Source organism: Spermophilus citellus (assembly GCF_964194105.1).
Source record: "Spermophilus citellus genome assembly, chromosome: 6".
NCBI lineage: Eukaryota > Metazoa > Chordata > Mammalia > Rodentia > Sciuridae > Spermophilus > Spermophilus citellus.
The window spans coordinates 67,911,445-67,936,193 of record NC_138187.1 but is presented as its reverse complement, the minus strand read 5'-3'; the positions used below and the strand labels follow the sequence as shown (position 1 = coordinate 67,936,193).

The following is a 24,749-nucleotide window of genomic DNA, read 5'->3' as shown; positions in this document are numbered from 1 at the left end:
TGGAAAATAAAAATTTAAAGAATATATTTTAAAATAAAATCCTTCACAATATATAATATTTAATTCATATCTTATTATTTTCAATCACAAAAGTATAATAATTGCTAAAATAGGACATAAATCTATAGTTCAAAATCATAATTTTAAATTCAGAGACAGTGTTTCAGTCAATTTTGTATATACAACTTACTTCAAGAATAAAAAGTAATTCTACACCCTTACAGAACTATATTAAGAGGCCCGCCAAAAATCCATATGAGTCATTTCATATATTTTCTTAATATAGGTAAGGAATAAAAATATATGCCAAAGGGCATATATTTCTCTTCATAGAACAGCAAGTGAAATAATTGAAAGCATTACCTTTCAATACTATTAATACAATTTTTTCTTGCTAAGGGAACTAAAATATCAAGATAGAAAATATCTTACTGCCACTTTTGTTTTTTATGCAAAATACAAAGAACTGGTTTGGGAGCTTTAAAAATATATGAAAAAAATTACACAGATTAAAATATACTTATTCCTTAAAAATTTAATATGAAATTATTAGATCTTTTACCCCTGTATCCCAACACTTTCACGTCTGGGTAAAAGTTTTGAATTGCACTATTAAAGAAAAATATTTCTACAAGCATTTGGATAGAGGAAAAATGTTATTCACAATGAATCAATATAGATTAGTCTATACTGTCTCTGCTTCAATATTGACTCTACATCAGTGGTTCAAAAATAGTGGCTCCACAACCAATAGTAGCAGCACCACACAAGCATGCTACTTATTAAAGCAAAACCTCAGGCCCCACCCCAACATACTGAATCAGAAATTCTGGAAGAAGCACCAGCAATCATCTGTTCCTTTAAGTGATTATTTTTTATGCTAAAGTTTGATATTCACTAAGCTAAATAATAAAATGCATAGATCTACTCAAAAAAATGAGGCCCTCCAGAAAATAAACTAAATATATAATATATATTTTATATAATAAATATAAAATAAATATCCATGTTTGAAGAAAAATATTTTCAGCTATATAAGGGTTTAGGAAATAATATCCATTAAGTCACACTATCTTAGAATAACATCCTTCTTTGCATTATTAAGTGGATTCTGAGGTTCATAAAACCAGTCTTCTGCCCTGAAAACTGATGGGAAACACTAACAGATACAAACACTCGATGTAGCTTGAGTTCTACAATTATGTACACCACTAAGAACTAGGAGAACAGTGGCTTCCTAAGTTCCTGTGAAATTTCACATCAGTAGTTGCTAATACTGCTAAATCTAGAACAGTACTGATAAAAACAAAGATGAAAATTGAATAAAAGTGAGAAAAAGCAACATTAGACACACAATACTTAAATAGGGAAAGTACTGTTAAATTATGGAGTAATACCTACAAACTTTTTGAGAAAAATATTAAACTGCCATTCTAAATTAAAAGATATTGAGGACTGCCTCCACCAACCTGCATGGGAACCCAGGCCCAGGCTAGGCCCAGTACACCCCTGCCGACCAGCAGACCCATGCCAGAGCTCAGTCCCTGGCCCAGGACTGCCCCTCGTACCTGCACAGGAGCTCATGGGAGCCCAGGCCTAACCTGTCTCCACCTTGGGACACTGCAGCCACTGCCATAGCCCTCCCCACGCAGTAGTCTTCACCTTGTGACAACAGATAGGGTCTAAAAGCAGCAGCATCTCAGAACAGGCAGCCCAAGCCACTGTAAGGCCTACCCTTTCAGCCTCATTTCTGAAAGAGGTTGCATCCATCTTGGGACACCCCCACTGCTATCCTGATTTACCTCCACAATTGCTGCTACCACCTATAATTCCAGTAGCATCCATCCAGAGTCACTGGCAGGGTCTGGAAGCCCAACACCAAGATGAGGTACAGATAATCTGCACAGATACTATAATATTATAGGGTAGGAACTGTAATACCTCAGATCTGCACTGCAAGAAAGGAAGACACATAGACAACATGAAAAAACAACAGAATCCATGGACAGTGCAGTTAATGAAATGTCAGAGAAGGAGTTCAGAACATACATGATTAAAATGATCTGTGAATTAAAGAATGACCTAAATGAGCAAATATACGCAGAAACTGATCACTCTAACAAAGAGATGAGAGAGCAAATACAGGCAACAATGACAAACCAAGAATCTTACATCCAGCAAAATTAAGATTCACATTTGAGGATGAAAGCCTTTCATAACAAACAAAAGTTAAAGAATTTACAGTGAGAAAGCCCAAACTACAGAGCATCCTCAGCAAAATATTCCAGGAGGAGAAAATGAAAATCAATAAAGGGAAGAACTCTACTAAAGAAAAGGCCAATCAAAGGAGAAACCAAGTCAAGGTAAAAAAAAATTAAACCAAAATGTCCAGGAATACAAATAACATTTCAATAATAACCCTAAAGGTGAATAGCCTAAACTCATCAATTAAAAGAAAAAGATTGATAGATTGGATTTTTAAAAAAAAAAGATTCAACTATTTGTTGCCTTCAAGAGACTCATCTCACAGGAAAAGACATCCACAGGCAGAAGGTGAAAGGGTGGGCAAAAACATACCACTCACATGGAATATGTAAATAAGCATGCATTTCCATCCACATATCAGATAAAGTGGACTTCAAACCAAAGCTAGTGAAAAGGGATAAAGAAGGACATTTCATACTGCTGAAGAGATTCATACATCAACAAGACATAACAATCATATAAATTGTTTAAAAAATCTAAAAAAACCTAAAAGACACTAGAAATTTCTAGAGGTATATGATAAACCCCAAATGGGGCATCTATATATGTCCAACAAACCCTTCTCAAATACAAGAACCAAATAGAACACAACACAATAATACTGGGTGATTTTAACCATACATTTTTCACAACTGGATAGATATTCCAACCAAAAACTAAACAAAGAAACTATGGAACTCAATAATATAATCAATAATTTGGACTTAACATACATATATAGAATATTCCATCCATCAATGAGCAAATACACTTTCTTCTCAGCAGCACATGGATCCTTCTCCAAAGTGCACTATATGTTATGCCACAAAGCAAGTCTTAGCAAATACAAAAAAAGGGAGAGGGAAGATGGCGGCGATGGGAGTGCATCACCCCAGTGCGCCGCGTCACTGTGCGAGAGAAAGACGAGGTGAAACGGCTGAAGGCTACCTTGTTGGGAATTTCCAGTGAAATTGAGGTGCTCCAGAATCTAGAGGACGGATTTACATCGCGCGGGGTTCGGCTGCGGGGGCTCGGTCACGGGCGATTTCTCCGCACGGAGGGTAGCAGAGCCTGGTCGGTGGACCACCCCGCGGATGGAGTCTGCGGCGCGCGCTGGATAGCAGCGAGCTACCGGAGCGGGAGTACAGCGATGCGGATTCTGGGGGCTCCTGCCAGTGGTGCAATGGCTGTGCTTAGTGCTGAGTTCCGGCTTTGAGACAGAGGAGAGAAGCGGTCCAGTTCGGTTCTCGACACCGGTCGGACCACGGAGGAGGACAGCAGCCGCCATCTTGGAGAGCTGATGTAATCATCCCTGTTTTCTACTGATCTCAGCTCATTCAACTACAGAACAGGTGATTTCAGGCTGGTATTTGCCTGCGTCTCGCAGACAGATTGCTCAGGCACGGGGCTGGAGAACCTGAGGAGAATACTCCTCGGGGCTCGCTCCTGGAAAGGCGTGCGCCGGGCTTTGAGCGGCCGGATTCTGGTTCCCCAGGCTGCTTTGGCCCAGGGCTGGGGAACCTGCGGGGACTGCGTGCTGAGGCCAGCTCCAAGTAGAATGTGTGCTGAGGGGCGGCTGGGCTCTGACTCCCGGAACAGTTTTGGCCCGGGGCTGGGGAGCCCGCGGGGACTGCGTCTTTGGGCCTGAGCCTAGCGAAGCGTGCACCGAGCGGGGAGAGTTTGGAGAGGCCGGGCTCAGGCTCCCGGGGCTGCTTTGGCCTGGGGCTGGGGAACCCGCGGGGGTCGCTCTGTGGAGCCTGCTCCTAGCGGAGCGTGGCCGGGATCGGAGAGGCCGGGTTCTGGCTCCCGAAGCTGCTTTGGCCCAGGGCTGGGGAACCTGCAGGGACTGCTTCTCGGTCCAGGTCCTGGTGGGTGCTGTGGGGGCCTGGGGGGCAGAGTGGAGCTGCCGCCTGCGCCCAGAGCAGGCCAAGTGACCCGCCGGCGTGGTATCATGACACCCCAACTGCAGCTGGGGCCGAGGAGAGTAGCCGCCCTCGCATGGAACAGGACCAGCGACCCGACGGTGCGGTAGCCAAATCACCCCATTTGGAGTGGGGGCTGTGCAGAGCCGCCGTCTGAGCCTGCAAGGTAGGCAGACCTGCGACCCACTGGCAGGACAGGCCCGGCAGCCTACCAGTGTGGTGGACAAGTAGCACCGAGGCAGTCACGTCACACTGGTTGGAGTGGGGGTGGAGCAGAGCCGCCGCCCGTGTCCGGAAAAGGCCCAGCGACCCGTTGGAGAGGCAGTCAGGTACCCCCACTGGGAGTGGGGGCTGAGCAGAACTGCCGCCCGAGCCCGCAAGGTAGGCAGAACTGCGACCCACCGGCGGAACAGGCTTAGAGGCCGACCAGCGTGGTAGACACGTCACACCAATTGGAGTAGGGGCGGAGCAGAGCTTCCGCCCACATCCAGATCAGGACCAACGACCCGAGGGCGTGGTAGTTACGTCCCCACAATTGGAGTGGGGGCAGAGCAGAGCCGCCACCCGTGCCCGCAGGGTGGGCAGACCTGCGACCAACCAGTGTGGTAGATAGATCACCCTAATTAGAGGAGGAGCACAGCCACTACCCGCCCAGCAAGGGAGATCTCCCAACTATACAAGAGCAATATAAATAAATAGGGGGAAAATTTCAAAAACACAACAGTTTCACCAAGCAGAAAGAAACACGAGCAGTATGAAAAGACAAGGAAAGAAAGGACCACAAGCAATGCAGGTCAACTCAACTTTAGAAGAGGTAATAGCTGCAACAGATGGAATGTCAGATAAAGAGTTCAGGATATACATGCTTAAGATGATCTGGAGTGTCAAGGAAGACATGAGACAGCAAAATCAGACAATGAAAGATCACTTTGACAAGGAACTACATAAACAAATCCAGGAAGTAAAAGATCAATTACACAGGGAGATAGAGGTAATAAAAAACAAACAAATAGAAATCCTAGAAATGCAGGAAGCAATAAACCAACTTAAAAACTCAATTGAGAATACTACCAGCAGAGTAGATCACTTAGAAGATAGAACATCAGACAATGAAAACAAAGTATTTCAACTTGAAAAGAACATAGACAGCTCAGCAAGTCTGCTAAGAAACCATGAGCAGAACATCCAAGAAATATGGGATAACATTAAAAGACCAAACTTAAGAGTCATTGGGATACAGGAAGGCACAGAGCTCCAAACCAAAGGAATAAACAATCTATTCAATGAAATAATACAAGAAAACTTCCCAGACCTGAAGAATGAAACAGAATCCCAAATCCTAGAAGCCTACAGGACGCCGAATGTGCAAAATCATAAGAGATCCACACCTAGACACATTATAATGAAGATGCCCAACATACAGAATAAGGAGAGAATTTTAAAAGCTACAAGAGAAAGAAAGCAGATTACATTTAGGGGCAAACCAATCAGGATAACAGCTGATCTCTCAACACAGACTCTGAAAGCTAGAAGATCCTGGAATAACATATTTCAAACACTGAAAGAAAATGGGTTCCAACCAAGAATCGTGTATCCGGCGAAATTAAGCTTCAGGATGGAAGATGAAATTAAAACCTTCCACGATAAACAAAAGTTAAAAGAATTCGCAGCTAGAAAACCATCTCTTCAAAAAATCCTTGGCAAAACATTACAGGAAGAGTAAATGGAAAATAACATTGAAAACCAACAGTGGGAGGTAGGACAGTAAAGGGGGGAAAGTAATCAAAGAAGAAAACAAATCAGGTTTAGTAACATTAATAAACAAATATGGCTGGAGGAACAAACCATATCTCAATAATAACCCTAAATGTTAATGGCTTAAACTCACCAATTAAGAGACACAGGCTAGTAGAATGGATCACAAAACAAGACCCAACAATATGCTGCCTACAGGAGACACATTTGATAGGAAAAGATATACATAGACTGAAGGGGAAAGGTTGGGAAAAATCATTCCACTCATATGGACTGCGGAAACAAGCAGGAGTGTCCATACTCATATCAAATAAAATAGATTTCAAGCCAAAGTTAATCAAAAGGGATAAAGAGGGACACTGCATACTGCTCAAGGGAACCATACACCAACAAGACATAACAATCATAAATATATATGCCCCAAACAATGGTGCAGCTATGTTCATCAAGCAAACTCTTCTCAAGTTCAAGAGTCTAATAGACCACCATACAATAATCATGGGAGACTTCAACACACCTCTCTCACCACTGGACAGATCTTCCAAACAAAAGTTAAATAAGGAAACTATAGAACTCAATAACACAATTAACAACCTAGACTTAATTGACATATATAGAATATACCACCCAACATCAAGCAGTTACACTTTTTTCTCAGCAGCACATGGATCCTTCTCAAAAATAGATCATATATTATGTCACAGGGCAACTCTTAGACAATATAAAGGAGTAGAGATAATACCATGCATCTTATCTGATCATAATGGAATGAAACTGAAAATCAACGATAAAAGAAGGAAGGAAAAATCATGCATCACTTGGAGAATGAACAATAGGTTACTGAATGATCAATGGGTTATAGAAGACATTAAGGAGGAAATTAAAAATTTCTTAGAGTCAAATGAAAACACAGACACAACATATCGGAATCTATGGGACACATTGAAAGCAGTTCTAAGAGGAAAATTCATTGCTTGGAGCTCATTCCTTAAAAAAAGAAAAAACCAACAAATAAATGATCTCATACTTCATCTCAAAATCCTAGAAAACGAAGAGCAAAACAACAGCAAAAGAAGTAGAAGGCAAGAAATAATTAAAATCAGAGCTAAAATTAATGAAATCGAAACAACAATTGAAAAAATTGACAAAACTAAAAGTTGGTTCTTTGAAACTACAACTATCTTATATTTGATAAAGGGGCTAAAAGCATGCAATGGAGGAAGGATAGCATCTTCAACAAATGGTGTTGGGAAAACTGGAAATCCATTTGCATCAAAATGAAACTGAATCCCTTTCTCTCGCCATGCACAAAACTTAACTCAAAATGGATCAAGGAGCTTGATATTAAATCAGAGACACGGCGTCTGATAGAAGAAAAAGTTGGCTATGATATACATACTGTGGTGTCGGGCTCCAAATTCCTCAATAGGACACCCATAGCGCAAGAGTTAACAACTAGAATCAACAAATGGGACTTACTCAAACTAAAAAGTTTTTTCTCAGCAAAAGAAACAATAAGAGAGATAAACAGGGAGCCTACATCCTGGGAACAAATCTTTACTCCACACACTTCAGATAGAGCCCTAATATCCAGAGTATACAAAGAACTCAAAAAATTAGACAATAAGATAACAAATAACCCAATCAACAAATGGGCCAAGGATCTGAACAGACACTTCTCAGAGGAGGACATACAATCAATCAATAAGTACATGAAAAAATGCTCACCATCACTAGCAGTCAAAACCACCCTAAGATACCATCTCACTCCAGTAAGATTGGCAGCCATTATGAAGTCCAACAACAACAAGTGCTGGAAAGGATGCGGGGAAAAGGGTACACTTGTTCATTGTTGGTGGTACTGCAAATTGGTGCAGCCAATTTGGAAAGCAGTATGGAGATTTCTTGGAAAGCTCGGAATGGAACCACCATTTGACCCAGCTATTCCCCTTCTCGGTCTATTCCCTAAAGACCTAATAAGAGCATGCTACAGGGACACTGCTACATCGATGTTCATAGCAGCACAATTCACGATAGCAAGATTGTGGAACCAACCTAGATGCCCTTCAATAGATGAATGGATAAAAAAATGTGGCATTTATACACAATGGAGTATTACTCTGCTTTAAAAAATGACAAAATCATAGAATTTGGAGGGAAATGGATGGCAATAGAGCAGATTATGCTAAGTGAAGCTAGCCAATCCTTAAAAAACAAATGCCAAATGACTGCTTTGATATAAGGGTGAGTAACCAAGGATAGGGTAGGGACGAAGAGCTTGAGAAGAAGATTAACATTAAACAGGGATGAGAGGTGGGAGGGAAAGGGAGTGAGAAGGGAAATCGCATGGAAATGGAAGGTGATCCTCAGGGTTATACAAAATTACATATAAGAGGAAAGGAGGGGTAAGAGAAAAATAATACAAGTGGAAGAAATGATTTACAGTAGAGGGGGCAGAGAGAGAAAAGGGGAGGGGAGGGGAGGGGAAGGGGGATAGTAGAGAATAGGATAGACAGCAGAATACATCAGTCACTAGAATGGCAATATGTAAATCAATGGAAGTGTAACTGATGTGATACAGCAATCTGTATACGGGGTAAAAATGGGAGTTCATAACCCACTTGAATCAAACTGTGAAATATGATATATTAAGAACTATGTAATGTTTTGAACGACCAACAATAAAAAAATAAAAAAATAAAAAAAGGGAGATACTACCCTGCATTCTATCAGACCATAAAGAAATGAAATTAGAGTTCAATGATAAAATTTAAAGAGAAGCTACTCCAACACCTGAAGACTAAACAATATGCTAATGAAAGATGCATGGATAACAGAAGACATCAGGGGGGATATAAATTCTTAGAGTTAAATAAGAACTCTGATACAACTTTTCAAAATATCTGGGACACTATGAAGATAGTAGTAAGAGGAAAGCTCATTACATGGAGGTTATTCATTAAAAGAAGAAAAAGTGAACAAATAAATGACCTGACTTTATAGCTCAAAGCCGTAGAAAAAAAAGAACAAACCAAAAGTTGTAGAAGAAAGGAAATAATTAAAATCAGGGCAGAAATCAATAAAATTGAAACTAAAGAAACAATTCAAAAATTTGACAAAACAAAAAACTGGTTCTTTGAAAAAAATGAAGTTGACAAACCCTTAGCCACTCTAACAAAAAGAAGGAAGGAGAAAACTTAAATTACTAAAATTTGTGATGAAAAAGGAAATATCATAACAGACACTATTGAAATACAGAAGACAATTAGAAACTATTTTGAAAATGTACACTCTAGTAAAACAGAAAACCTAAAAGACACTGAGAAATTTCTAGAGGTATATGATAAACCCAAACTGAGTCAAGAGAACATACGCAATTTAAACAGATGAATTTCAAGCAAGGAAACAAAAGACACCATTGAAACCCTTCCAACCAAGAAAAGTCCAGTACCAGACAGATTCATAGCTGAGTTCTACAAAACCCACAAAGAAGAATTAATACCAATACTCTTCAAATTACTGCATGAAATAGAATAGGAAGGAACCCTTCCAAACTCATTCTATGAGGCTAATATCATCCTGGTACCAAAACCAGGCAAAGACACATAAAGAAAATTTCAGACTTATATCCCTGATGAACATCAATGCAAAAATTGTCAATAAAATTCTGGCAAGTCACATACAAAAGCATATCAAAAAAAATAGTGTACCATGATCAAGTAGGGCTCAGTCCAGGGATGCAAGGTTGATTCAACATAAGGAAATCAATAAATATAATTCATCACATCACTAGACCTAAAGATAAGAATCATATGACTATACCAATTGATGAAGAAAAAGCATTTGACAAAATACGGCACTCTTTCATGTTCAAAATACTAGAAAAACTAGGGATAGTAGGAACATACCTCAACATTGTAGAAAAGTTTATCTATGCTAAGCCACAGGCCAACATCATTCTAAAAGGAGAAAAATTGGAGGCATTCCCACTAAAAACAGGAACAAGATAGGATGCCCTCTTTCACCACTTCTATTCAACATAGTCCTTGAAACCCTAGCCAGAAAAATCAGAGGTGAAGGAAATTAAAGGGATATGGATAGGAAAAGAAGAACTCAAACTATCATTATTTGCTGATGACATGACTCTATACATAGAGGATCCAAAAAACTCTACCAGAAAACTTCTAGAATTAATGAATGAATTCAGTAAGGTAGCAGATACAAAATCAATATCCATAAATCAAATATATTTCTGTAGATCAGTGATGAATCTCTGAAAGAGAAATTAGAAAAACTACCCCATTCACAATAGCCTCAAAACAAATAAAATAAAATACTTGGGAATCAACTTAACAACAGAGGAGAGACTCTGCAATGAAAACAACAGAACACTAAAAAAGAAACTTAAGAAGACCTTAGAAGATGGAAAAAACTCCCATGCTCCTGGATAGGCAGAATTAATATCGTCAACATGGCCATACTACCAACAGTGTTAAACAGATTCAATGCAATTCCAATTAAAATACCAATATCATTCCTTATTTAAAAAAAGAAAAGGAAATCAGGTAATTCATTTAGAAAAATAAGAGACCCAGAATAGCTAAAACAATCCTTAGCAGGAAGACTGAAGTGAAGCAGAAGGCATCACAATATTGGACCTTAAACTATACTACAAAGCTATACTAACAAAAATGGTATGGTATTGGAACCAAAATAGACATGTAGACCAATGGTACAGAATAGAAGACAGAGACAAACCCACATAAATTCAGTTATCTCATACTAGACAAAGGTGCCAAAACCATACAATGGACAAAAGATAGCCTCTTCAACAAACGGTGCTGAGAAAACTGGAAATCCATATGCAGCCAAATGAAACTAAACCCTATCTCTTACCATGCACAAAACTCAACTCAAAGTGGATCAAGGACCTAGGAATTAGTTCAGAGACCCTGCACCTAACAGAGGAAAAAGTAGGTCCAAATCTTCATCATATTAGGCCCCAACTTCCTTAACAAGACTCCTAAAGTGCAAGAAATCAAATCAAGAATTAATAAATGGAATGGACTCAAACTAAAAAGCTTCTTTTCAGAAGAAAAGAAACAATCAATGAGGTGAAAAGAGAGCCTACATTTTTGGAGAAAATTTTTGCCATACACACATCAGATAGAGCACTAATCTCCAGGATATATAAAGAACTCAAAAAACTTAACACCAAAACAGCAAACAACTCAATCAACAAAAGGGCTAAGGAGCAGAACAGACACTTCTCAGAAGAAGATATACATTCGATCAACAAATATGTGAAAAAAAATGTTCAACATCTCTAGTAATTAGAGAAATGCAAATCAAAACTACTCTTAAGATTTCATCTCATGCCAATCAGAATGGCAGTTATCAAAAATATAGACAATAATAAAGGCTGATGAGGATATGGGGGAAAAGGTACACTCATACATTGCAGGTGGGACTGCAAATTGGTGCAACCAATTTGGAAAGCAGTATGGAGATTCCTTAGAAAGCTTGGAATGGAACCACACTTTCACTCAACTATCTCACTCCTTGGTCTATACCCAAAGGACTTACAAACATCATCCTACAGTGACACAGCCACATCAATGTTCATAGCAGCATAATTCACAACAGCCAAACTGTGGAATCAAACTAGATGCCCTTCAATAGACAAATGGATAAAGAAACTGTGGTATATATACACAATGGAATATTACTCAGTGCTAAAAGAGAATAAAATTAAGGAATTTGCAGGTAAATAAATGGAGTTAGAGAATATCATGCTAAACAAAGGAAGCCAATCCCAACAAAGCAAAGGCTGAATGTTTTCTCTAATAAGTGGATGCTAATCCATAATGGTGGGGGGGGGGGCACAGGACAAGTGGAGGACCTTTGGATAGGGCAAAGCAGAGGGAGACATGGGGGTAAGAAAGATGGTAGGATGAGACAGACATTATTACCCTAGGTACACGTATGATTGCACGAATGGTATAACCCTACTTAGGTACAACCAGAAAAGTCAAAATTAGTGCTCCATTTAGCCTCTCTAGTCTTATTTAGCATATGTACTTCCTATTTTGGAAAGCCATAAATAAAAGAATTGAAGAGCATTCTGCTGTCATGTATAATTGATTACTTATAAATAAAAAATAGAGAAAATACCTTGCATTCTATCCAATCATAACAAAATGAAATTAAAAATTAACAATAAATTTAAAATTAAAAGCTACTCTAACCACTGGAAACCGTCAGGAGCCACTCTGGAAATACACACCCTTAAGTACTGAGCAAGAGATACTGAACAACTATTACACCCCACAATAACTTGGGCTTTACCTCCACTCAGATAATGAGGCGTGGCTCCAAGAGTAGGCATTACTTGAGAGGTTGAGTTACACTCACCTGTTGCTTTGTAATCTTATCCCTTTGCCCTTTGGGGGATAAAATATTCCACAGAACCTCCCATTGTGTGTCCCCTATATAAGAATAAAGAATTTCAGTGGCTTACTCTTTTTCCACAGACCCTTAAGGTTGGAGAGCCTTCATGAATTTTGAAAAGTACTTCTGTGTGTTTGAGTGCTTTCTTCACTATTTTCTTAAGTTATTGGAATAGTCAGATTTGTGAACCCAGCATAGGTCACAAGCTAGGATAGATGGTGATATTAGAAAATATCATGCTAAGCAAAATAAGCCAATCCCAAAAAATGACTCTGAAGGTAAGTATTCCTAAAATAAGACAGACAGCCATAAATAAATCAGCTCAACAGCCAATAGTTTATTTCAATAAAAAATTTAACATGAGGGCTGGGGATGTGGCTCAAGCAGTAGTGCGCTCGCCTGGCATGCGTGTGGCCCAGGTTCGATCCTCAGCACCACATACAAAAACAAAGATGTTGTATCTGCCGAAAACTAAAAAAGAAATATTAAAAATTCTCTCTCTAAAAAAAATTTTACGGCTGGGGATGTGGCTCAAGCAGTAGCGCGCTCGCCTAGTGTGCATGCAGCCCGGGTTCGATCCTCAGCACCACATACAAACAAAGATGTTGTGTCCGCCGAGAACTAAGAAAAAATAAATATTAAAATTCTAAAAAAAAGAAAATAACAATTGTTTAAAAAAATTAATAAATAAAAATAAAAAAAATTTTAACATGATAGACCTTTTCTTTTTTTTTTCATCTCTTTTTTTATTGATTATTTAAAGCATTACATAGTTCAAGATATATCATCTTTCATACATTTGACTCAAATTGTGTTTTGAACTCCCATTTTCACCCCAAATACAGATTGCAGAATCACATCTGTTACATATTCACATTTTTACATAATGCCATATTAGTGACTGTTGTATTCTGCTACCTTTCCTATCCCCTACTATCCCCCCTCCCCTTCCCTCCCCTCCCAACTTCCCTCTCTACCTCCCCTGCTGTTGTTCAATTCTCTCCCTCTTTTTCCTTCCCCCTTGCCCCTCATAACCTCTTATAATTTTATGTATCATTGAAGGTCTCCTACCATTTCCATGTGCTTTCCCTTCTCTCCCCGTTTCTCTCCCCCCATTCGTCTTTGTTTACTGTAGTCTTTTCCTCATGCTCTTCCTTCCTGTTCTGTTCTTAGTTGTTCTCATTATATCAAAGCAGACATTTGGCATTTGTTTTTTAGGGCTTGGCTAGCTTCACTTAGCATAATCTGTTCTAATGCCATCCATTTCCCTGCAAATTCTATGATTTTGTCATTTCTTAGTGCTGCATAATACTCCATTGTGTATATATGCCACATTTTTTTTTATCCATTCATCTATTGAGGGGCATCTAGGTTGGTTCCACAATCTAGCTATTGTGAATTGTGCCGCTATAATCATTGATGCAGCCGTATCCCTATAGAGCGCTCTTTTAAGGTCCTCAGGGAATAGTCCGAGAAGGGCGATAGCTGGGTCAAATGGTAGATCCATTCCCAGCTTTCCCAGGAATCTCCATACTGCTTTCCAAATTGGCCTCACCATTTTGCAGCCCCACCAGCAGTGTACAAGTGTGCCCTTTTCCCCACATCCCCGCCAACACTTATTGTTGTTTGACTTCATAATGGCTGCCAATCTTACTGGAGTGAGATGGTATCTTAGGGTGGTTTTGATTTGCATTTCTCTGATTGCTAAAGATGGTGAGCATTTTTTCATGTACTTGTTGATTGATTGTATGTCCTCCTCTGAGAAGTGTCTGTTCAGGTCCTTGGCCCATTTGTTAATTGGGTTATTTGTTATCTTATTGTTTAATTTTTTGAGTTCTTTGTACATTCTGGATATTAGGGCTCTATCGGAGGTGTGGGGGGTAAAAATTTGTTCCCAGGATGTAGGCTCTCTATTTACCTCTTTTATTGTTTCTCTTGCTGAGAAAAAACTTTTTAGTTTAAGTAAGTCCCATTTGTTTATTCTTGTTGTTAACTCTTGGGCTATGGGTGTCCTATTAAGGAATTTGGAGCCCGACCCCACAATATGTAAATCGTATCCAACTTTTTCTTCTATCAGACGCAGTGTCTCTGATTTGATATCTAGCTCCCTGATCCATTTTGAGTTAATTTTTGTGGATGGCGAGAGAAAGGGATTCAATTTCATTTTGTTGCATATGGATTTCCAATTTTCCCAGCACCATTTGTTGAAGATGCTATCCTTCCTCCATTGCATGCTTTTAGCCACTTTATCAAATATAAGATAGTTGTAACTTTGTGGATTAGTCTCTGTGTCTTCTATTCTGTACCATTGGTCCACCTGCCTGTTTTGGTACCAGTACCATGCTGTTTTTGTTACTATTGCTTTGTAGTACAGTTTGACCTCCGGTATCGCTATACCTCCAGATTCACACTTCCTGCTTAGAATTGCTTTTGCTATTCTGGGTCTTTTGTTTTTCCATATGAATTTCATGATTGCTTTGTCTATTTCTTCAAGATATGCCATTGGGATTTTGATTGGCATCGCATTAAACCTGTAGAGAACTTTGGGTAATATCGCCATTTTGATGATGTTAGTTCTGCCTATCCATGAACAGGGTACATTTTTCCATCTTCTGAGATCTTCTTCTATCTCTCTCTTTAGGGTTCTGTAGTTTTCATTGTATAAATCTTTCACCTCTTTTGTTAGGTTGATTCCCAAGTATCTTATTTTCTTTGAGGATATTGTGAATGGAGTGGTTTTCCTTATTTCCATTTCAGAGGTTTTGTTGCTGATATACAGGAATGCCTTTGATTTATGCGTGTTGATTTCATAACCTGCCACTTTGCTGAATTCATTTATTAACTCTAGCAGCTTCTTTGTAGACTCTTTTGGGTCTGTTAAGTATATTATCATGTCATCCGCAAATAGTGATATTTTAATTTCTTCTTTTCCTATTTTTATGCCTTTAATTTCTTTCGTCTGTCTAATTGCTCTGGCTAGTACTTCGAGAACTAAATTGAATAGAAGTGGTGATAGAGGGCATCCCTGTCTTGTTCCAGATTTTAGAGGAAATGCCTTCAGTTTTTCTCCATTCAGGATGATGCTAGCCTGAGGTTTAGCATAAATAGCTTTTACAATGTTGAGGTAAGTTCCTGTTATCCCTAGTTTTTCTAATGTTTTGAACATAAAGGGATGCTGTACTTTGTCAAATGCTTTTTCTGCATACATCGAGATGATCGTGTGGTTCTTGTCTTTAAGTCTATTGATGTGGTGAATAGCATTTATTGATTTCCGTATATTGAACCATCCTTGCATCCCAGGAATGAATCCTACTTGATCATGGTGCACAAGTTTTCTAATATGTTTTTGTATTCGATTCGCCAGAATTTTATTGAGAATTTTTGCATCCAAGTTCATTAGAGATATTGGTCTGTAGTTTTCTTTCTTTGAAGTATCTTTGTCTGGTTTTGGGATCAAAGTGATGTTGGCCTCATAGAATGAATTTGGAAGAGCTCCTTCTTTTTCTATTTCTTCAAATAGCTTGAAAAGTATTGGTATTAATTCTTCTTTGAAGGTTTTGTAGAACTCCGCTGTATACCCATCCGGTCCAGGGCTTTTCTTGGTTGGTAGTCTTTTGATGGCTTCTTCTATTTCTTCTATTGTTATTGGTCTGTTTAAATTGTGTGTGTCTTCCTGTCTCAATCTGGGAAAATCATATGCCTTAAGAAATTTATCGATATCTTCATTATCTTCATTTTATTGGAATATAGGGTTTCAAAATACTTTCTAATTATCTTCTGTATTTCTGTAGTGTCTGTTGTGATATTGCCTTTTTCATCCCGTATGTTAGTAATTTGAGTTCTCTCTCTTCTTCTTTTTGTTAGCATGGCTAAAGGCTTGTCTATCTTATTTATTTTTTCAAAGAACCAACTTTTATTTTTATCAATTTTTTCAATGGTTTCTTTTGTTTCAATTTCGTTGATTTCTGCTCTAATTTTAATTATTTCTTGTCTTCTACTACATTTGCTGTTGTTTTGCTCTTCCTTTTCTAGGTTTTTGAGGTGTTGTGTGAGTTCATTTATTTGTTGGTTTTTTCTTTTTTTGAGGTAAGAACTCCAAGAAATGAATTTCCCTCTTAAAACTACTTTCATTGTGTCCCATAGATTCCGGTATGTTGTGTCTGTGTTATCATTTGATTCTAAGAATTTTTTCATCTCCTCCTTTATGTCTTCTATAACCCATTGATCATTCAATAACTTATTGTTCATTTTCCATGTTATGTAGGATTTTTCCTTCCTTCTTTTATCATTGATTTCCAATTTCATTCCATTATGATCAGATATGGTGCATGGTATTATCTCCACACCTTTATATTTACTAAGAGTTGCCTTATGGCATAATACATGGTCTATCTTTGAGTAGGATCCATGTGCTGCTGAGAAGAACGTATACCCACTTGATGATGGTTGATATATTCTATATATGTCGGTTAAGTCTAGTTTATTGATTGTGCTGTTGAGTTCTATAGTTTCTTTATTCAGCTTTTGTCTAGAGGATCTGTCTAATGGCAAGAGCGGTGTGTTGAAGTCACCCATAATTATTGTGTTGTGGTCTATTTGACTCTTGAACTTGAGGAGAGTTTGTTTTATGAACGTTGCAGCTCCATTGTTTGGTGCATACAAATTGATGATTGTTATGTCTTGTTGGTGGATGGTTCCTTTTAACAGTATATAGTGACCTTCTTTATCCTTCTTGATTAACTTAGGTTTGAAGTTGATTTTATTCGATATGAGTATGGCCACTCCTGCTTGCTTCCGAGGGCCATGTGAGTGGTATGATTTTTCCCAACCTTTTACTTTCAGCCTGTGTATGTCTTTTCCTATCATATGAGTCTCCTGAAGGCAGCATATTGTTGGATTTGTTTTCTTGATCCAGGTTACTAGCCTATGTCTCTTAATTGGTGAGTTTAGGCCATTAACATTTAAGGTTACAATTGAGATATGATTTGTACTTCCAGTCATGCTTCTTTATTTATTTATTTTAGTTTGGCTAGTTTTGCTTTTTGGTTATTCTTCTCCCCCTTTACTGAGATACCTCCTGCTGTTAGTTTTGGGCACTATTTTTCCATTCCTCTTCTTGTAGTGTTTTGTTCAAAATGCTTTGCAGAGCTGGTTTTCTTGCTGCAAATTCTTTTAGCTTTTGTTTATCGTGAAAGATTTTAATTTCATTGTCAAATTTGAAGCTCAATTTTGCTGGATATAGTATTCTTGGTTGGAATCCATTATTTTTCAGCGTTTGAAATACATTATTCCAGGATCTTCTCGCTTTCAAAGTTTGTGATGAGAAATCGGTCGTTAACCTAATTGGTTTACCCTTGAATGTAATCTGCCTCTTTTCTCTCGTAGCTTTTAATATTCTCTCCTTGTTCTGTACGTTGGCTATCTTCATAATTATATGTCTTGGAGTTGGTCTATTATGGTTTTGAATGTTTAGGGTCCTGTAGGCTTCCAGGATTTGGCAATCCATTCCATCTTTCATCTCTGGGAAGTTTTCTAGAATTATTTCATTTAATATGCTGTCCATTCCTTTGGTTTGAAACTCTGTGCCTTCTTCTATCCCTATGACTCTCAGATTTGGTTTTTTTATGACATCCCATATCTCTTGAATAGATTGCTCATGGGATTTAAGCATCTTTTCTGTGTTGACTATATTCTTTTCAAGTTGATAAACCTTGTCTTCATTATCTGATGTTCTGACTTCTACTTGATCAAGTCTATTTGTAATATTCTCGTTTGAGTTTTTAATTTGGTTTATAGTTTCCTGTAATTCTAGGATTATTGTTTGATTTTTTTTAAGATCTCTATCTCCTGGTAGAGCTCGTTCTTTGCCATTTGAATTTGTTTGTTTAATTCATTTTCAAAATATACTTTTATTTCTTGGACTTGCTGTCTCATGTCTTCTCTAATATTCCTTTCCATTCGAGTTAGGTATGCCTTGAGTTCTTTCGCTATCCCTGTTTCTGATGTTTCTATGTCCTCCTGTAGAATTGGGTTGTCTTGCATTGTTTGTAATCCTTTTTTCCCTTGTTTTCTCATGTTGTCCACGTTACTTTCCAGCTCTTTATGATTGTCGTGTTTCTGCTCTCTTCTATAGATTTGTTTTGTTTCTGTATTACTCTGATGTCTCTCCTTTGTGTTGTTAAACTATGCCTGCTAACTTGGATTTCGCTGGGAAGGAATTCCGACGTCCGAGCTCCAGTGACGACACTACTCTGCTATGATGGGCCCCAGTCTCCTTGCCGGGGTGCCCTAATGGGGGGGTGTGACTGGACTGTCTCTGTTTGGTTTCAGCTCCCTGTCGCGGCAGGCGGGCAGTCTCCAGCCGCCCAGTATCACAGGCCGCGAGCAGGTGATCAGTCGCCAGCGGGTGGGCGTTCTCCTACCGCCCAGTTACGCGGGCAGTGGTTGAGCTCTCGCCGGCGGGCCTGCAGTTTACAGCTGCTCAGTCGCGAGGGCCTTGCCTCTAGTCTCCTGGTTTCTCCTGCTAGTCTTGGTTTCTCCTGCTAGACCAGATTTCCCCTGAGTGATGGTTCTCGGCAGTTCAAACTGTACTCTGGGCCTGCCGTTTGTTGGGTGTGGAGGGTGGCTATTGGGAACCCCGGCACTCTATTGTTTTGTTTCCCTTGTAGTGAATAGAACTGTACCGCTTCCTTCCCCATCTGAAATCCCATACTCAGCCCGGGGGTCAGTGCGGGCTAGGCTGGCGGGATTCCACTTCGTGGCAACCACTTATCTCCCTGCTTGCTAGTTAATCCCTTGTCTGCAGCGCCACGCCTCTGTAGCCGCGGGGCAGGCCGCGCAAATCACACAGCCTGGATCTCCGGGGTCACACCGTTGGCTTTTGGGATCCCCGGCACTGTGGCGCCATGCCTTCTGTAGCCGCGGGGCAGGCCGCCAGAATCAGACAGCCTGGATCTCCGGGGTCACACCGTTGGCTTTTGGGATCCCCGGCACTCTATGGTTTTGATTTTTTCTGCTTGCCCCTCCCCCAGCGCTGGCTAGACAGGTTTTGTTTTGCCTGCTGATGGGAGGGGGAGTTGAAGGTCCGGTGCCTCTAATTATCCCTTAGTCTTTATGCAGGCTCACTGTGATACTCCCTTCCCCTGAAAGTCTAGGGGAGAATTTATGCGAAATCCCCCTATGTATGGGGGCTGAACTGAGTGACACACACCTGTCTTGTTGTTGCAATCTGTCGGAGAGTGGCGGTGGATACTTCAGCTCTCCAAGATGGTGGCCGCTGGTTGCCTTAGTGGAGTGTCCCTTGTGGGGGAAGGGACTGTACCGCTTCCTTCCCCATCTGCAATCCCGAACTCAGCCCGGGGGTCAGTGCCTGCTTGGCAGTTGGGATACCACCATGTCCCAGGCCCTTATCTCCCTGCTTACTATTTAATCCCTTCTCTGTGGCGCCACGCCTTCTGTAGCCGCGGGGCAGGCCGCCCTAATCAGACAGCCTGGATCTCCGGGGTCACACCGTTGGCTTTTGGGATCCCCGGCACTGTGGCGCCACGCCTTCTGTAGCCGCGGGGCAGGCCGCCAGAATCAGACAGCCTGGATCTCCGGGGTCACACCGTTGGCTTTTTGATAGACCTTTTCTTAACTTTAATAATATGAGACAATGCCCTACCTACACTGATGTTTTTAAAATTGGTAAAGTCACAAATTATTCATAATTATTAGAGCTAATCTTGCTACATTAAGTTATTAAGGATGTTCATGCAGCTGTTTCTTTATACACAAAGATTGGTTTGATACAGATCCCTCACTGTATCAAAAGCCTACACTATCAGAAGCCTACACAACAAAGAAAAGATACTATCAGAACCCTACACAACAAAGAAAAGTCCAGCACCAGATGGATTCTAAGCCAAGTTCTATGAAAGCTTCAAAGAAGAACTTACACCATACTCTTCAAATTGTTCCATGAAGTAGAAAAGGAAGGAACCCTTTCAAACTCATTCTATGAAGCTAGTATCAGTAACAGAATGGTAGCTTGAAAATTCCACGATTTTTGGAGATTAAGCAATATACTTCTAAAAAATGCATGGATCAAAAAAAAACTTAAGAAAAATTTAAAATATTTTGGACTGAATCAAAGAAAATATGACATTAACATTGTGAGATATGATGAGATCTGTGCATAGAGAGACATTTACAGCATTAATGTAGTCCATTAATGTAGTGGTGCTTTGAGGATTTGGTGGGAACTTTACTTGGTGAGGGCTTAGATCATTAGGGATGTATTCCCAAAGGGGATCATGGGACTCTAGCCTATTCTCTTTCTTATTTTCCTTTGCTTTCTGGCTTATAATGTAAGTGGTTTGCTCTACCCATATATTCTTGCTATACGCCTAAAACAATGGGGGACAATCAATCATAAATAGGAACCTCTAAAAATATGACTCAAAATAAACCATTCTCCTTTATAATTAGTTATCTTAGGAACTTCATTACCATGATTTAAAACTACTCATACAAGCATTGAATGTACATATTTTTTTTAAAAAAGAAAAACCTAAAATTTAAAAATCTAAGCTTCCACCTAGAGAGCAAAAATATATGAAGTAACCAAAAGAAAACAAATATAGGGCATAAATCAATGAAGTCCTAAAAAAAGAACAAATCAATACCAAAAGCAGAAGAAGACAGGAAATAATTAAAATCAGAGCTAAAATCAATGAAACTGAAATGAAAGAAAATTTCAAAGAGGTTTCTTTCTCTCTCTTCTGTCAGAAGTTCAAGCGGAATTATCTCTGTCATTCAGGTAAGAATCTGGTAGAATTCCTAGAGATAAAATTCCTAAAAGTGTGGGTGTCCATTGATAATGGGTACCCCTAATGTTTTCCACAATGAGAATCACCAATTATATTTCATGTTTGGGGAGGGTTTTGCTAATTAGTTTCTGCTCCTGTAAGTTGTGATTCTCTGTATTTGCCTGCTGGTCCTCTCCAACTTAAGGGTAACTCCAATTTTAGGGTAGCACAAATTTACCTCACCTTTCATAGAAAGAATTATTTTTACCTTTGTTTTTTTACACGTTGTTTGGATCTCTTAAATGGTTGTGTAAATCTCCTGTTCTGTTTTTAAGCTGGCTAATTTTAAAGTTCAATTTGATTACATAGTACCCACAACAAATGGTTGCATTCTAGTTTGGTTTGCTCTGGTCTGTTTTGGCCTGATGCAGAAACTCAGCCAAAAACAAAAACAATGACTTCCCATAATTTTTTTTTTTTTTTTTGATACCAGAGATTGAACCCAGAGGCACTGAACCACTGAGCCACATCACTAGCTTTTTTTTTTTTTTTTTTTTTTTTTTTTTAATTTAGAGACAGAGTCTTGCTAAATTGCTTAGGGCCTTACTAAGTTGCTAAACCTGACTTTGAACTTGTCATCCTCCAGCCTCAGCTGGGATTACAGGCATGCTCCATCACACCTGGCCCATAATTTTTTAAACACATAACAAAACATAACAACATAGCAATCCTAAAAATTCCTACAAAAAATATAACTAAAGAACCAATGATATGTGTACAAAAAACACGTTACCACAATGTTTACAATAAGTAAGATAATTTATTAAAATGTCTATAAATTTTAAAGTTGATAAATATCATTGAAAACCATGATATAGGAGCTTACAGATGGTGGAGTTGCAGGTTGCAAATCCTACTTTTTCTGCTGCAGCAGGCAAATACAGCAGAAATTGGAATCAAAACAATCAGAGAATAGCTATTCAGCAAGGTGAGTGACAAAGAGTACACAATGAAGGACAATTATAGATAAGCAGAGACTTAAGACTATGGTTACTAAAACAGAAAGCAAGAAAGAATTCATCAATCCCAAACCTGCACCTGCAATGTCAGGAAAAATCTGGGGAAGGTGTGAAAAACAAAGAAACAGAGGCAAAGCTAACACCTTTGCCTCAGAAACACTGGTAGAAATGAAATGCACACCAAATTAAGCTGGAGCAGAAGCTGCAAAGTGTGCTGATGCATGAAAAGTGTTCTTTTTCTCAGTTTGTTGGTGAATTGGAGCAGGCAGTCATTTTATAAATACAATGCCTAAACTGGCAGCTCTAAAATGATTACATTTACATAGTTTTGTCCCACCTAGAGATACCAGCAAATATTTTCATGGGAAATGCCTTTAAGCCAGGCTTCTAATTAACTTATGTAGTGGGATCAATATGAGTCAAAATTTCCTGAGCCCCAACACCAGCAAGGGAATGGAGCAAAGCAGTCAAAGAGGAGGTGGGGCACTGAAACTGTCCAAGTGTAGTACATTTATACACATGCCACAGCCCAACAGAATTTAATTTGCCCCCAGGTTGGAGAAATCTATCAAGAGGATTCACTAAGGAGCTCATAGGCCCTGGCACCAGGGCCAAGGATAAATCAGGCTGCTGGGCCACAGATAATATAAGCCCTTTCCCTCAGGGCCTCCAGAGAGCTCCTAGGAGCCCAGGCACACAATGGAACCACTGAAGTCATCTACTTTTGTACTACAGGTAGGCAGAATGAAGTTTTATGAAAAAGCATCAGACCCTGAATTCTGTGCAGTTTGTCAGGTAGAACTCTGTTAGATTGGGGGGTAGGGGGAAAGACTAAATATACAGTTCTCCAAACCAGCACAGAGACAACTGGTATTGTCACTACCTCCATGCCCAGTGACACTCAGAGGTCATCCAGCCTCTAGGTAAACAAATGAGAATAAGGATAGAATAAAAACATCAGAAATAAATCAAAATGGCAAGATTATAAATACCTGTGTATAATGATACTGTATGTAAACGGTCTCAACTCCTCAGTTAAAAGACAGAATTGTCTAAAAAAAATACACTATATAAATAGAGCCAATAACATAAACCAAATAATCATCTCAACAGAAGCAGAAAAAGGCTTTGACAAAATTCAATACCTACTCATGATAAAAATCCTGAAGAAACTAGGGATAGAAGGAACTTACATAAGCATTATACAGGCTACATATATGGCAAACCCAAAAAACAAAATCATACTGAGGAGAAACCAAAGTCATTTCCCCTTATACCAGGAACAAGACAAGAATATCTACTTTCACCATACCTTTTCAATATAGTACTTAAAATTTTAGCCAGAGCAATTAGGCAAGAGAATGAAATAAAAGGGATGCAAGCAGGAAAAAATAAGCCATCACTGTTGGCAGATATATGATCTTGTTCTCAGAAAATAAAACAAACATATAAAAGAACTGCACCAGAAAATTTCTAAAGCTGATAAATTCAGCAAAGTAGCAGGTAAAAAAAAAACATAAAAATCAATAGCTTTTCTATATACTAATAATGAATCTACTGAGAATCAAGAAAATAGTTTCATAGCATATTATTTTTACAAAGTAAAATAAAATATATTACATTTGAAAATACAAATAATCCAATTTATTATATAAAAGAAAAATTCAGATATATAAATGTCTGTGTGAAAAATAAAGGAAAATAATTAATGCTTTCCAATGCCTTTTATAACTCATATTGAATCTAGGCTAATATTGCTAAATGTATATCACATTCGAGTTTCACCAACCAATGAAAGTTTTAATATTTTACATTGTGTAAACTACACAGAATACATACATCATGTTCTTCTTTAACTGCTTCTTCTAGCTGAACTGCAAATTGTGAACAATTTACCAAGAACGAACTCATATCATCCCCAACCTTTCAGAAAAATAACAAAACAGAAAGTTACTTTTATTTTTCATAATCCATTTGCATACTTTTCTTAGTATACATAACTATATTTTGAAAATATTTCAATTTTATGTAACTTATATTCCTTCAAACATGTAAGGCAAGAAACCATGCTTCAAATGCAAATTTTCCCAGAAAGAAAATGTGGAAGAAAGTACAATCTGGGAATTGGTCCATTAATGACACACTGATTCTCCTCTTCTCATTCTCCTCTACACATCTGCAGAAAATCCAACAGCCCAGCCTTACTCTCCTGAAATTTCAGGTGGTCTAAAAAATGTAACCACTGTGTGTATAACTTAAAAATATCTCTTTCTGATTGGCAGCTATTATGAAGTCAAACAACAATAAGTGTTGGCGAGGATGTGAGGAAAAGGGTACACTTGTACACTGCTGGTGGGACTGCAAATTGGTGAGGCCAATTTGGAAAGCAGTATGGAGATTCCTGGGAAAGCTGGGAATGGATCCACCATTTGACCCAGCTATCGCCCTTCTTGGACTATTCCCCGAGGATCTTAAAAGAGCATACTATAGGGATACTGCCACATCAATGATCATAGCGGCACAATTCACAATAGCTAGACTGTGGAACCAACCTAGATGCCCTTCAATAG

The 24,749-nt window shown here is 38.9% G+C and overlaps 1 protein-coding gene across 1 annotated transcript in view; it reads right to left on the bottom strand.

Annotated features, from left to right (window-relative positions):
- Positions 1–24,749, bottom strand: part of LOC308651248 (coiled-coil domain-containing protein 7-like) — a gene marked incomplete at its 3' end in the record, with an annotated part of 163,719 nt that overhangs the window by 127,914 nt on the left and 11,056 nt on the right. Inside the window, exon 4 of the mRNA XM_081298187.1 lies at positions 24,019–24,102. Within this exon, the coding sequence (XP_081154313.1) occupies positions 24,019–24,102 (84 nt within the window). The remainder of the gene's footprint in view (positions 1–24,018; positions 24,103–24,749) is intronic.